We start from the raw sequence: 15946 nt of genomic DNA, 5'->3' as shown, positions 1-15946 counted from the left end.
CTCAGCAGTCTGTTCGTTCCTTGCTACTGCTGTCTACCAGCTAATCACGTTTGCATTATCCTTAGTGATCATATTGTGATTTCAGACAAAAGCTGACTTAAACCTTACTGGTGATACATACTATAAATATTTTATTAGCATAAAAGTATCTTGTAAAACTCTCCACAGCCATTTGAAATATTTTAACTATTGTAAAAAAGGGTATAGTGAGAGTCAAATTTTTACTGTTTGACAAAGCATTCTTGCATGACTTTGCAAAGCTGTAATGAAAGTCAATTTACCAAAAGATTAACAATAGAATGAGACATACAAGACTTGACTAATAACCCCTCAAAGTCCTTCCATCAAACTTTATCACTTGTCACGGTTTCTATGCAATGATTCTTTTCAGAGGAGTAGAAAAAAAAACCCCAAACATTCATGTGTGTACACTTTGATAGGGAAGGACAGGAGAGAGAGATAACTCAGTGATGAACATACTCAAGATTACCCCTTTTCTTTATGTTTACGAGGTCAGCTATGCAATGAATGAAAAAAAAATACATATATATGTTTGGCAAACAGCTATCCCACTGAGGGACACAAAGTCTAGTGAAAATTTATTTAGAGAATTCGTGGCACGTACTATGACCAACAATGCCTGTTTTATACCTCAGGAAGTGCTACACTACAGCACTGGTGAATTAGTCCTTGTGTTACTTACCCATTGTAAATCCCCTGTAGAGCTGCAGATAAGCAGTAAAGAGGCGTCCTAGACATGTTAGCACTTTCCCACTAGTTTCACCCCCATAGATTTCATAGCAACAGTGGACCAGGCCATAGGCAGAGCTGCCAAAGTGAGCTTTGTCCAAGACACCACAAAGTAACTCCCCGCTTCTAATAATAACCTGAAAATGAAAATACAGTTAATCAAGCAAACAGATTTTGATCCCAGCGTGTTCCAGACCACATTCAAAATGCAAACTTCTTTGTGTAATCCACATGAAAATAAGTTTAAAAGGACATAGGTGAACAGTATCTTCATTTAAATAATTTAAATTACATATAATTCAAGAGGGTGAAGAGGAAAAAAAAAAAGGTTTCTCATCAAAGAAGAAAACTTCTAATCACGTCTATATTTTTTCCATCTGTAAAACAAGACTATGAAGACAAACAACCTAATAAAAACACAGATGGAATCTGTATCAGAGTCAGGATCAGAAAAGAGTTCTTCCTGACTCCCAGGCTTATCCTTTAGTTACCACCAGGGGGTAGTGATGGTTTCTCAATATTTATTTTTGACTTTGTCATCACCATGCGGCCCTTCCCATTCCTCTACTGTTACATTAGATTTGTATTAATATATAACCCCGCGCAGTTTCCAGAGTCACTTACTGCACCAGCATACCTGAGATTCACACATTGAATCAAGATTAGTTTCTAGATATCTTTTTGCAGGTCCTTTTATCCAAGCTTTTCCACTAATCTTAGCTTTCCCAGTCAAATTCAGTGGAATGTGGTTTTCTGGAATAATGTTTATTAGCAATGTAGAAACAACCTATAAAGAAGCAGAAAAAGTGGCAGGAGCAATCCATTTTCCATATTCTTGTCTCACTATAAAGACCTTTGCATAGAAAAGAAAAGCAACATCTTATGCATAGTTTTTGCACTGATAACAAAGCTTTGGAAGCTCAGATCTGTAGTCTACAAGACAGGAATATCCTCTTGCTACTCCAGCCTTTAAAAGATCAACGAGCTGACACACAGTTATTCAGGAACACCAAAATGTGTCAAAACGTGATCATGGCACCAAATATACAGCTCTCCCAAACAGCAGGAAATACAGCATCCACTTGGGTTCCTCAGATATTCTATCAACATAATGATGATTTCAACCAAACTGTTAAATACCACAGTATTTATCTGCTTTTAAGATCACAGATTTAAAAGTAGTGATTAGCTTTAACTGGTTCCACCCTCCCATTCTCAGCAAGGAGCTCTAATGTGATCAGCAAATTATTCCTCTGATCACATGCCTGTAAACTGCAGCACTGTTAAGAGCAACAAGTACAAGTACCATTCTAATACTGTTATTTTAAAGGAAACAAGACTCGCATAACTCTAATAAGAACAAATATCAAGTTCAATACAGTGTTGCTTAGATGACGAGATTCTGCTTTTCAGCAGCTCAGCAGCACCTGTTTGAATACTAGTTCCGCTCACTTTGGAATCACCAACATTCCTAACAACTTAATAAATTTTAAACTACCTGCTTTCCCGTCCATAATCGCTGTGGCTTCATAATGGCAGGTGGAAAGGTCTTAATTCTTCCCTTTTTGTCTGTTAGTCCTCGGTAAACAAGCTCCATGTATTGCTCCCGTGTGAAAAAGCAGCCCCGGATTGTCATGCTGACACCAGAAATCATGTGATCTTGGATCAAACCAGGAAGTGGCTTACCATCCTAAGGAGAGAAGAAGGTAAAGGGCTGGAAGGCAAAAAGTCATGTGCTAGCACAGCACCCAAAATTAGCCTAGCTGGATAAAAGCAGAAAGACATTTGTGAATAATTCTTTATCGTAGTACAGTGGTACGGCTCTGCTAAATCTCTTCTGAATATTGACACTAAAGGAATAAGACTGGTTGGATGTGATGACCCTTCTCCAGCCATCTCTGTCAAAAAAAGAAAAAGGAAAAAAAAAAATCTGTGAAGGGAATGAGCAAGCCTGGTAACAAGTGGGAGATAGAAAAAGAACCAGGAATATATTGATATGGCTAAGTACTTCAGTACTTCACCCAGCAGCCAGGTACTACAAGGTGTTAAAGAGAAGAGGAAAACCACTATGACCTGTAAATAATTCATGACCACTGGGGGGGGGGGGGGGGGGAAGGACAGGTTCAGAAATAAATTTTCACATTTCCTTCTGGTCTCCTTCTGATGTGCCTTATTTGAGTGTGCACTCAGCTTACAAAAGGCAACAAGGCACAGGCTTCCCCACTCACATTAAGAAGTTACCATTACACCAAGGAAAAGAAAAAATTATTATTAGATGAAACAAAAAATCTTCAAAGAGTATGATTTCATGAAGTAAGTAATTTATCCAACAGTTTTATTTACCTTTGGAACCAGATACTGTTCATCAGTAAAGGCTAAGGTGTACGCCTCTGCTCTGCCTAATTCGCTTTGTGGAAAATGAGCATTCATTTCATCACCGTCAAAGTCTGCGTTGTAAGCCTTGCAGTTAGCATAGTGAAGCCTCAGCACTTTCTCTCCAGGCAGAATTCTGGCCCGGTGAGCTTGGATGGAGGGTCTATGAAGGGTAGGCTGGCGGTTCAGTAAAAGGACATCTCCATTTTTAATATGACGACAAACCTGCAAAAGAAGGTTAGTTGTTGCCTATTAGGCATTTTCCTCCATGCTTCTGAAAAAGAACCAATCTTCAGATACACACACATCCAAAACATTTCCCGTCTAATATTATTTTGTGCACAGCACTTTGCAAGAGAAGCGAGTCTTCTTGCCTCCAGAACCTCTCTGCTCTTCACCAAACCACACTAAGACAGCAAATGCACCATTAACACCCACAAACCATAGAGCTCAAACCAAGCTAACAGCATACAAGCCGCATCCTAATAATCTCTCCTCTCCCATGGCAATGCAGAGATCAAAGACCGAAAAAGAAAGGAAATCCTGCCATTTGTAGATGAGAATACTGGCTGTTTATCTGAAGCCCTTAGAGTTGACTTGGTAATACCCATCATCATAACCACAGACATCCTAGAATAAGGTACTACTAGCTGGAGGCCAGGGACCTCCAAGTTCTAATTCCAAATTTGAATACAAGACTTGATCAAGATTACACAATACAGTCTCCTCTCTAAGTCAGTCCCTCAAAACAGTCTCATTTCAATTTCTCTGTCAGTAGCACATATGCTATAACATATTCATCTAAGTGATCATCAGTTCCTGGATGATAAACTACATACAATCTAAATACTTAGTATTTACTTGAATATATGCAGATTTCAGTAGTCATGCTGGTATTTCCAGGAGTTAAGAGCAAACAGAGCTTAACTATGTCATGCTTTAGATTGTCCTCACCTGACACTTTTTTTTTTGGAAATGTCCATCAAGTTCAGAACTGTAGCAAAAACTTAAATGCCTGAGCCCTGACATTTGGTGGCCCTCCAAAAAGCTATTCTCCTTCACTGAGTATTTACCATTTACCACAGCATAAGCTTTTGTATGTATCCCTGAAGGATTACCCTCAGTCCCCAAAATCCCCAAGACATATGCTGTAAGAGAATGTCTCATCATAGAAATTCAGGAAAGGAGAGAGAGAAGTGCATACTAACCTGCCCAGTGGTTCATCGTTCTATTTAAGGATCTTCCCATAGGTACTTAAATCAAGCCAGAACTGACAAACTTCTGCAATTTATTGTAAATTTCTATATGCTGATCATCATCAAAATCTCACAATCCTACATGCAATTCCCTCATCAGGTAGCCACAGTTATCCATTTTCAAATCATACTACTCTGTTCTTACTGAAAAGATCTTAGCTTTAGCACTCCAATTCACAGGTGCTTTTCTGCACACAACAGAAGCCAAAATTTCAAATCCTGTCCAAAACAGAACAAATTAAGATGCCAAGGAAAATGCCACTTGATCTGTACAGTTTCACTTAAGCAGTACCTGGGAGCTGAAGCCCTCTCCTTGAAACACTGTGTTGGCTAATATATTCTCTGTTCCTGCACTTGTTTTCTTGTTTTGCACTGTGCTAAAAGCAGCTTTCTTTATGTTCTGTCTTGGGTATAAACATCTGTCAGAGGTCTGCATACACTGTTTGCACTGATGAACCCTGAGGAGATCGCTCTCAGGGGTGACAGCTCAACCGTCATGTTTATTGAACAACAACCTGGGCTGGAAGCCAGGAATTCATGGGCTCTTCTTGTCTGAAAATAGTCCTCTTCAGATAAGACGTATTACTGCTTTGTGCCCATCCGAAACAGAGAGGCAATACAGAACTTGCAAGAGCAATATAAATGTTATATCTGTGACAGGTTCTGAGAGAACTGACACTACAAAAAAATACTCAGTTAAATATTAAATTTATACCAGGTATCTATTAAGAGACACAGTTACACATAACAGATATTGTGAGAAGGCTGTTTATCATTTCTGCAAAACTTTCTGCCCTAGCAGCTAAACAGCCTTTGCAGATAGCAAATTATCAACTCTTTCAAGGTAGAAAGACATTAAGAAATTTCACAGGTTGATTAAATTGCAGCAGAGAGAACTCAAGTCCTCAAGCATCTCCAAAGAAACAACTGCTATAAACATTATACGTTTCACAGATGTTAATGCCAGTATAAATAGGTGTGTATCAGTGTGGCTGTTCTTTATTTTGCAGTATACATGAGATGGTGAAGGGAAGACTGATCCTAGGCCATACCTAGGCCATTCTAGGCCAAGAAGCACAAACCATTCATCCCCTGCTCTGTGCCACGACCAGCACTGCTGACCCAGAATGGAGGACTAAACTCCATACCTGCTCAGGGATACTCACTGCTGGAAGACAAGTCACATCAGCCGCTTCTGTTCCAACTATTCTACAAATGTACTGAATTTCAGCCTTCAGAGCTACCACAAAACAACTGTTCCAAATACAGAAGATACTTAGTGTTTCAAAAACAGAATTGGCTAGCAAAAGCTGCAGGGCAAGGGACACAGAATCACAGAATGGCTGAGGTTGGAAGGCACCTCTGGAGATCATTTAGTCCAACCTCCTGCTCAAGCAGGGTCACCTAGAGCATGTCAAACAGCATCGCGTCCAGGTGGGTTTTGAATGTCTCCAGAGAAGGAGACTCCACAACCTCTCTGGGCAACCTGTGCCAGTGCTCCATCACTCTCACAGAGAAGAAATTCCCCCTCACATTCAGACAGAACTTCCTGTGCTACAATTTCTGCCCATTGCCTCTTGTTCTGTCACATGGGACAACTGAAAAGAGTCCGGCTTCATCCTCTTGACATCCTTTCTTCAGATAATAACTGATAAGATCCCCTCTCAGATAAGATATAAGATTAAAGCAACAGTTTATCTTGCAAACTATTGCTGCTAAGACTTCACAAGAGCAGTCAGGTAAGAAGAGAAAGACTACTCAGCATCTTGGCAAGGTGTATGCCACACACTGGCGATTAAGACAATAGTAAAATTCAGAAAGTGATCCAACATCAAAAGTGATATTAGAATTCTAAAAAGTAACAAGCATGTGGTACAAAGCCTAGTTGGAGGCCTGTAGCTAGTGGTGTTCCCCCAGGAGTCAGTACTGGGTCCAAGCTTGTTCAACTTACACATCAGTAACCTGGATGAAGGGACAGAGTGCACCCTCAGCAAGTTTGCTGACGTTACAAAATTGGGAGGAGTGACTGATGCCCCAGAAGGTTGTGCTGCCATTCAGAAAGACCTGGACACCCTAGAGAGCTGGGCAGAGAGGAACCTCATAAAGTTCAACAAAGGATAGTGCAGGTCCTGCACCTAGGGGAGGATAGCGCACCCCATACACCAGTACAAGCTGGGGGCTGACCTGCTGGAAAGAAGCTCTGCAGAAAAGGACCTGGGAGTCCTGGTAGATAAATTGACCATAAGCCATCAGTGTGCCCTTGTAGCCAAGAAGGGCCAAAGGTCTCCTGGGTTGCATTACGAAGAATGTTGCCAGCAGGTTGAGGGAGGCAATCCTCCCCCTCTACTCAGCCCTGGTGTGGCCACATCTGGAGTACTATGTCCAGTTCTTGGCTCCTCAATACAAGAGAGAGATGGAGCTACTGCAGAGAGTCCAGTGGAGAACTATTAAGAGACTACAGCATCTCCCCTGTGAGGAAAGGCTGCGAGGGCTGGGAACGTTCAGCCTGGAGAAGAGGAGGCTGAGATGGGATCTTATTAATGCGTATAAGAATCCAAAGTGAGGGTTGTAAAGAGGATGTGGCAAGACTCTTTTCAGTGGTGCCCAGCAACTGGACAAGAGGCAGCAGGCACTAACTGAAACACAAGAAGTTCCATCTGAACACAAGAAAAAAAAACTTCTTTACTGCCAGGGTAACAGAGCACTAGAACAGGCTGCCAAAATAGTTTGGAGCCTCTATCCTTGGAGGTGTTCAAAAGCCATCTGGACACAATCCTTGGAAACGTGCACTAGGTGACCCTGCTTGAGCAGAGGGGCTTGACTAAATGACCTCCAGAGGTCCTTTCCAATCTCAACTATTCTACAATTCTTATACTCCCCCCAGGCTTTTCTCAACTATCCACTAAAAGACAAGATAATCCTGTCACGGGAGCCTTCATGAGCAGGTACATTGGAATCACTAGTAAGGACAACTTGTTTTTTAAACATAGAAGAGCCCTGACATGCCAAGTCTTTGTAATACTCACAATCTTCAGTCCTGATTGCGGGGCTCCTGAAGAAGGAGTAAGGAGCTGCTTAGCTATGGCTTCCCTCTGGGTCAGGCTACTGGCACTCAACACTGTACGAGACCCATCTTCATTAATGACCATGGAGGCGCCAGGGTGAACCTTTGGGCCATTTATGACAGCCTGTCTCAGTTCTTTGACATTCCAGGGAGTGACTGGCTGAGGGTAAGTCAGTTTGGTAGCAAACACCTAGATAAGAGGGGAAAAAGAGGAAAGAAGTAATTAGTTTTTCAATATTGCTTTAAAATGGTACTGAGTCACTGAGAAAACAGTGCTAGTTGTTAAATTATACAACTTCAACAGAAATTATGTGAAGCTCTTTTTTAGATGCAGCCTCATCAACGAGTTGTCATGCTTAATAAACCCATCTGTGTTCTAAAATCCTCTACTATAAGAATAGAAGCTGTTTTTTTTTTTTTTTTTTTTAAACACGGTTTTCAACTGCAGTTAAAGATGAAAACTCAATTAACAGCATGATTTTAGAATCTGCAAAAAATTGACAAAGATACAGGGGGAAAAAAAGCATATTCATGATGTCCACTGTTCTCAGATGACAGACTGAGAAAAGTTCAAGTTCAGGTTTGCTGTGACCTCTGGAAAGTAGCAAAATTAGAGATGAACTTTTTTTAAAGGCTGTCATAGCTGTTACAAGATACATTGTACAAAGACTAAGAGAGAAACAGGATCTACCTATATTAAGTTTGTATTAATTCATAGTCTCAGGAAGCAAGTGCAGCTTTTTCTTTTATTTTGTTCCAGCCTCTTTCCTAGATGTGGTGCTTAGTATAATGGAATTCTATATAAGCAAATACAAAGGTTAGTATAACAGCATTTCCTGCTCTTCAAAACTCCTTTATTAACACAGTGTTAATGCAGAGCTACATAAACATTGGAAAAGTAAGAATTAGGATGAGACTGTAAATTTAAAGTTTTAAACTGCTTCCTCTGTAGCTAAAAATGCTACACTATTTCATTCCCTAGCGGTACCAAAGAACAATAATCCTTTATTTCTTCTTACCATGGGAATGCCAATCTCATTTGTACCAATGTACATATCAGGGCAAATGACTGATCGAGCAGCATAATCCACACGTTTTCCCATCATATGCTTGCGGAACAGACCTTCCTTTTTCTCTAATAGCTTTGAAAACAGAAGTTAAGTCAATGATTATAATGTGAAACACAGATTACAAGTATGAAGCATCAGACTCAAGATATTAGTGATGCATATCATGAAAATGCCTGCATACTAAGCATAAACATTCCACTTATTTTTCAGTCCATCTATACTTCTCATTATAACTGTCTGTCATATACAAAGCTCAGTGAATCTAAGGTTCTTACCTGACGTATACCGGGGTATTTCTCTGTCATTAGCTTGTCCATGTCACTATCAAACACAATGTTGACATGGGTCTGAAGACGAATCCAAGCATTGTACAGCTTATCTGCAATAGACTGTCCTGGAATCATTGCTAAGACAGAACGGTCCAGAGGTTCATTAGACTCACCTGTCTCCTACAGAAAAAGGAAATGAAAAATTGGACTTATAAGACCCTTCATTCACCTGGCTGGAATTTTAAATATTAAACACCAAAAGAAACACAGGTCAATATTTTGCATCTCATTAAAGACACTGTATCCAAAAAAAAAAAAAAATAAAAAAAAAAAAATAAAAAAAAAAGCATTAACAATATAACTATAATTTTTAAATTATTAACCAAATCCTTAAATCCTTCAGACTAGTCAGCTGTCAAGCTTTAGAAACCCACTTGGACTGGAGATCTCCAAAGACAATAGCTACATATTCCAACGGGATTTTTAACAGATGATTGCTTGGTAAGTCACAGTATTCTTTCCAAATTATCTTTTTGCTGGTTAGTGACTCCATGCTAAGAATTACTGTGCTACTGAAAAGTCCTGTTTTTAGATAAAAAAAATAACATAAATCCAAGAGCCTGTATTGCATATATCACTTTGATTTCATAGTTCTAAAAGTCTGTATCCTAGGCATTTCCAAAACGCACTAATGTTCTGCCAAGCCAAACATCCTAACAGCATATCTCCACCTAGTGGGTAAATTCAGAGTAACTAAAAGAACTTAAAATGTTTATGAAATATTTTACTCTTAAGGATGCAATCAAACTTGGCTGAAACTCCAGGATTAAAAAAAAAAAAAAAAAAAAAAAAAAAAAAAAAAAAAAAAAAAAAACAACCCTCAGTGACACAATTCATGAACACATATGAGAAAAGGGATTCACTAGGATGGTGATTTACCTTTGCTCCTTAAGCTCAGTGTTAATTTCTAACCTGCGTTACAAAGTTTTTCCTTCAAGTTAGATACAAAGGTTTGTTCCCTGTAGGACATGGGAGTGAACCTGCTTGGCAGAAATACAAGGTTTTCTCCATGTGTGTGTAGCACCTTGAAGACAGACCTGATTAGAGTCTCTAAGGGCTATTAGAAAAATATTAGACCTCATGGCAATGAAACAAAATACTTGGAACTTGGATGACACGTCAAAGCGAGGTGTAACTGTCATTCCAAGCTTAAGAGGGGAAAAAGAGTTAACATGCAAAGCTGAGAATATCCTGACAGAAACCGGTCTACTTAGTTTCCTTTACAGTTCTTAATGAGGGGATTTCAAGGGCAAGAGATAAAACTGCCCACATGGATGTTTAATGTTCACAACATGCATCTCAATCATGCTTTCAAAAGTGCACTCATCACTTACAAGAATTAACAGGAACGGATTTAGAGTTCCTTATGATATTGTCAGTTCCCTCTGTAGGCCATAACCTCAATTCACAGGCTAAATTCATTAGTTTTCCTAGCTTCCTTCTTGCATGTCTTTGCAATACAGATATGAGAAAACAGTAAGAAGTCACACAGCTCATAAGATTGGTGATGATATATATTATTATTAACCACTACATTGCCCATGTGAACTGGTCAGTAGTAACCAAGCATTGCTAATAGTTATTGTTATTTGTGAATTAATTGGTTCCATCTAGAAATTAAGGGCCAGTAATAATAACCATCACAATTGCCTCTACTAGGCTTAGAAGATAGAGTGGCCTTTTTTTCCCCTTACCACTTTGCACAAGCAAAATGCTGGAAAAGTATTATCACAACTGCTTCTGCTGTACAATTTCATTTTTCAAAAGCAGAAGCCTATTAGTTCTCATATGCAGTAATCAATCCTCCCAAAAATAATGCAACTTAAGAACCACATGTAAAAGGTTTTTGCCTTTGCACCACGAGTGAAAAGTAGTACAAGCAAAAAGCTACGGAGAACACCTGTATCTGCATATATTCCAACAGCCCAGGCAGAAACCTTTACCAGATCAGTTTTAACAGGAACCCACTTGGAACTTTACCCACATATCCAAAAAGGAAAGAATAACATGGCCAGCAACTCTTACTGTTTGAATTTCATCTTCTGTGATTTTTATTGGCTGGCATTGTTCTTTTGCCATGAAAACCAAGAGCTTACGTATCATCTGGGCATCTTTCATGACAGCCTGCAAGTTCACAGTCTGTCCATTTGTGAACATCCGATCTCCGAGACGATTTATGGGACGATACCTATAGCAGATCAAAATCATTTTAGAAGTTTAAAGTCACTCCTTCCCCCTCCCCGAAAAAAACAATAAAATCCTCAAACATTCTAATTATGAGAAAATTCTATGAAATAGTGTATATTTAAAACTTCAAATATTACACAGGGAAAATCATAAAAAAGGAATGATTTCTTAACAACAAATTTTACTGGTATTATACAATTATGATATACTGTAATAATTTTAAATACTAGTAGGAAAAAAATTCCAAAATAAGTATTTCAAGTCTTTTGTCAAGTTCCTTTGAAGTCATACTGAAATTTATCATCCATTACTATTATGATTTTTAACACTTCATTGATACTTTGGCAAACCAGTCTGTACTGTACAAGTTTACATCCCTGACTTCTGCAAAGAGTATGGGCTAAAACCCATGATTTCTACAAAGCTTGTCAGGAAATTTAGTTACCTTGAAGGTGGAACCACAAGAAGATCTAAAAAAAACATATCTGGACTGAATCCTGCACTCCCATGAACATCCATCCCAGGGAAGAGGTAACGCAAAAGGAAACCTGAAAGGTTTCAAAGAGCAAAGACAAACTCATTAAGACTGCTTTTCTATGGGAATGAAAACCCACAAATGCATTTGGTGAATTAAGCCAAAGGCATTTTCTGGGTTAAATACTAGAAAGTTTGGTTAAAATAAAAACATATAGGCATAAATACCTTGGAAAAGATTGCCACTGTTCTTTTTGGTTGCACGCATGCCTTTTTAGAAATAATTCTGACCAGAAATACAGAGTATAGCAAAAGGAAAAAACTAAAGCAGCAAGGAATAGTTCATAGCTACTGACTATGCTGATATATGAAGCCCTTAGATTTTTCCTGGCAACTGCAGATCTGTTCAGTATACAGGGAACTCAAAATAAAAGATTGCTAAATGCATTATCACAGTCTTTAACCAACGTAGCTGTTGGGAACAGTAGGCATAGCACCATACGATCATCAAATTCTCTGTAAACAACAAACAAGCTTTGTGGGAAGCCACAATTTGAGAAGAGCTGATCAACAAATTAATTCACTAAATCCAGCTCGCTATATTCACCAGCTACTAAATCTATTTTGCAGCTAGGAACCTTTAAGGTAAAGATTTGTAAAGAAGTCCATACAAGAACAAACATTTGCAGACTGTCCACTAAATGATACAAAGAACATGAGGTGACATTGCTCTAAGAGTTACTTACCTTCATTCTTCCACAGAGACAGGATGTACTCTTTGGCAGTCATCGGTGTTAGATACCCTCTCTTCCCTAACTGGCTTTCGTCAATAACTGAAAAAAGAAAAAAAGTAAAAAGCCCACGAGATGTTATTTTAAAGGAGTTTCTTAGCTTCTAGTAAGTGCTTCTAGCAAGACAAGAAGAGAAGAAAATATGTAATAATTACACAGGCTGACATCTACATTAAAAATATCATTAAGATGTTTGCTTTGGGGAAAGACTATTAACTAAAAAGAGAGACTCTGGAGTATGAAAAAGTAAGCCAAAATATACATGATATTTGGTATCCAATACAAAGGACTGAAACAGAACAACTTTTAACATCTGAAGCATATGCTTTGCTTAATACAGAAACTGTAACCTTCTTCAAGTAATAACGTTCAACAACCGAAACACAGACCACTGACATTGTGCTCCTCCAGGAATAACTCAAAGATTTAACCCGGTACTTAAACCACAGACTAGTAAACACAGTAAGCTCTATTTCTAAGTCTTTTCTAAGAATTTACTATCTAATACACAAATCTATTTTAATTCTATCCAGTCATGTAAATATCAAAAAAACAACAGAGGAAAAAAAGGAAGTTTCAAGAGATTCATACACTAGGATAATTAGGTCTAGGAAGCGCTGTCAACTTTCTTTTCCATCTTTTCCTCTTTAAGAGGAAATTCTGCTGTCAGAGGTGAGATTAATTACTTTGCTTTTTAAATGAGGTTGGCACTTCCCTCCTTTTTCTTTTTTTCTTTTTTTTTTTAATAGTCTCCAGCATCTGAAAAATCTTGAAGGTCTGCTACCTCAAAAATGCAGTGTTCTATAAACTGCACGATTGTCAACAAATTAAGCTTTTGTACTACTTCTCTTGATGTACACAGAGACACTCAGAGCTACCAAGCACAGAAGGTTTGCAGAGAATAGTGGAATTCTATGGAACTGGATTCTCTCCTACTGATGGAGCACGTGGTCCTTTGTCCAATATTTATACGCGAGTTGCAAGAGCGTATTCACTGACAGAAGTTCCTGCACCTTAAATACAGGAAAAAAAGTGAAAATGCAGTAGAGAAGACAAATATTTTACCTGCTGGCTCTTCTAGGATGCCTTCTTCTCCTGACTTCTGATATACTGTGGAAGGATAGGTTACTGTCAGGTTGCTGTTGTGCTCTTTTCGCACTAGTGATCTCCTAGATCTTAAAGAAAAAAGGGAAGTTGGACAACAGTCACACAAATCTTGCAAAGGTCATTGTAATTAACTTTATCTCATCCATTTAGTTCATCATGTAGTGAAACTTACTTGCAGTTGGGGCATTTCTTTGAAGACATATGTGCTTTCCAGAACTGTGCTATCAACTTATTCCTACATTCACACACATTTTTTACCTGACAAAAAACCAAAGACATTTAAAAATAACAGAAGTAAAATGATCATTAATGATCAACATGAAGATTGTTAGTATTAATGCCCTCATTAAAGCATTGATCTTTAGTGTTCTTCTATCCTTCTCCTATGCTTTTTGGAAACCCAAGAATTCCTTCTCTCTTAACGCTCAACTCTCCACCCCCCCGCCTTTTTTAATTCATTCCATAAGTAGTCTTTATTTTTCAAGTTAGTATTAAATTTTAGAGCTTTTCTCTAATGATGACTTAAGAGTCCAGAAGTCAGTCTTCACATTTGACTGGTTATCAGCACACCATTTCTAAAGTGCTTCAGGTTAGTTTTGAAACAAGTAACTAAGGAATTAAATTTAGCTTATAAGAAAATCTGCTTTAAGATGTCAGACCATTAAATATTTTATTTCCTAGTATTTTCCTTTAACTAGCAATGTACATTAAGCTGCATTTAAATGGAAATAAGAATTCAATTACAATCAATTAATTGTTTAGAATTTTTTACTCTAAGTAACTCTGTAAACCTGCTGGATCCATGAGTTCTTGAAAAGACGTTTTGCAGTTCAAACTAGCTGTACAGAATTATCATCGTTGGCAGATAGAGTATCAAGAGAACATGAAATTATTTTTATATTTTGTATTTCCATCATCAAAGTATTTGCCTTAACAGAAAGTAAAGTGTAATTTCTAGAAACCAAATAGCTATTCTAACTTGTTATGGCCCAGGGAAGAAAATCTTTTCAAGCTTAACTTCAGACATTTGACCCGAAAAGTCTTCTTAAATATAAGAAATTTGGGGTTCTGGAGTCTACACAGTAGTGTGCAGGAAAAAAGAGATCTATTGGTCTGTTTTAAAAGAACATACAATCCAAGATCCTAGGAAGAGCACTGATTCTACTTACATTTGAACATTGATCTGCCAGTTGATGATTTTGTAGTATTTCATGAACATGGTGATTTAACTCTTCTTCAATTTCTAGACCTGTTGCATCTGCATTTTGCTCTAGAAACTAAAAAAGGGGGGGGAAAAAGGAAAGAATACAGAGAGGATAAAAGAAACAGAGATAGTTGGGATTGTTCTAACATTACAGAGCTATCAACCCAAAAAAGAATAAAGGAAGGCAGAGTACTTGCCCTATTCAGAATGACTTCAAGATCATGGACTGCATGAAGCAACCCTCTCTCCAGAACCTTCAGCTGACTTAGCAGTAAATGAACCACAGCTCGAGTACATGTCAGCATGTGACAATTTAAACAAGAACCTCGAATTAGAAGGTATAATTTCTGTAAAGGAGAGGAAGAAAAAAATAAGTTATTGTTATAGATTTGTCTGTTTGCACAGTATGCAAGTAGATAAATTTGTTTGAACTTACAGAAAATGCTATTATAAATTAGATATTAGACTAATTACTAAATTTAATCATATGGAATTGGGTGGCAATAAAAAAAAAATCAACCTCATGCACAAAGCATATTTGTCAAACTATCTGCAGATTGTCTACATATCAATTAGCCATCATGTGTCACCCCGTACAGGTCCCTTCAGGGATGAAGGCTGCTCTCAAATAGCACTGCAAATATAGCTTTCTACTGTGGTAACCAGATCTCCACCAGTGACTTGAAACACCAGTACCACCATCTGAATGTGAGATATTTAGGCTGAATTAGTAGCCTAGGTAGGAGCCTACTATCGTAAATGGAGAGATGGTTACCTCAAGAGGACAGCTCAGGCACCTGTTACAGGCTGGATGAATTGTCCTCTGGAAATAGCCCCACTTCTCAGATTCCAAAAAGAGCTAGAGGTGGATTATATATCTCACTTTCAGAGGACTAAAACAATGTAAATCCTCTCCTTAGTGTGAGAAATTCTTCTGTATTTAAAAGATGAGCCTTGGAAAAACACCTACTTGAAGCACCAAAGAGAAAAGCTGTGCAATGCAGAGTCTCATATTTAGTTTTCAAAACAGGCTTATAAAATCTGTCCTGAAGGATGTACACCAAGTCTGCTTTACACCATGTTCCTAGTATCCCATGTTAAGTATGACAACAGTAAAGCTATGAAAAGCACATGTGTTTGTCTTATTTCCAGGTGCCAAAAGTCTTCTTGCAAGACACTTTTTAAATGAAAACAGATTGATTTTCTCTATATATCTTAACATTTTTCAACTCTCTACCATTGTCAAACTTACAACACTGTACTTCTATTTCTTAGCACATGCTGTATGTCACTCAGCATACTGCTGGGTAGGGTCTTGAGTCTTACCAATACTGATCCAGT

The 15946-nt window shown here is 38.2% G+C and overlaps 1 protein-coding gene across 1 annotated transcript in view; it reads right to left on the bottom strand.

Moving 5' to 3' along the window:
- The window catches only part of POLR1A (RNA polymerase I subunit A), a 37860-nt gene that overhangs the window by 20667 nt on the left and 1247 nt on the right, over positions 1–15946 (bottom strand). Inside the window, exons 3-16 of the mRNA XM_062575172.1 lie at positions 14803–14952; positions 14571–14678; positions 13574–13659; positions 13360–13469; positions 12250–12336; positions 11475–11577; positions 10868–11030; positions 8789–8962; positions 8463–8585; positions 7406–7633; positions 3094–3348; positions 2249–2440; positions 1388–1537; positions 704–887 (exon numbers count right to left, since the gene is read on the bottom strand). Of these exons, the coding sequence (XP_062431156.1) occupies positions 704–887; positions 1388–1537; positions 2249–2440; positions 3094–3348; positions 7406–7633; positions 8463–8585; positions 8789–8962; positions 10868–11030; positions 11475–11577; positions 12250–12336; positions 13360–13469; positions 13574–13659; positions 14571–14678; positions 14803–14952 (2113 nt within the window). The remainder of the gene's footprint in view (positions 1–703; positions 888–1387; positions 1538–2248; positions 2441–3093; positions 3349–7405; positions 7634–8462; positions 8586–8788; positions 8963–10867; positions 11031–11474; positions 11578–12249; positions 12337–13359; positions 13470–13573; positions 13660–14570; positions 14679–14802; positions 14953–15946) is intronic.

The sequence above is a fragment of the Rhea pennata genome, chromosome 4 (assembly GCF_028389875.1).
Source record: "Rhea pennata isolate bPtePen1 chromosome 4, bPtePen1.pri, whole genome shotgun sequence".
Taxonomy (NCBI): domain Eukaryota; kingdom Metazoa; phylum Chordata; class Aves; order Rheiformes; family Rheidae; genus Rhea; species Rhea pennata.
Note: the sequence above shows the minus strand (reverse complement) of the source record. Positions and strands in the feature narration are given on the sequence as shown.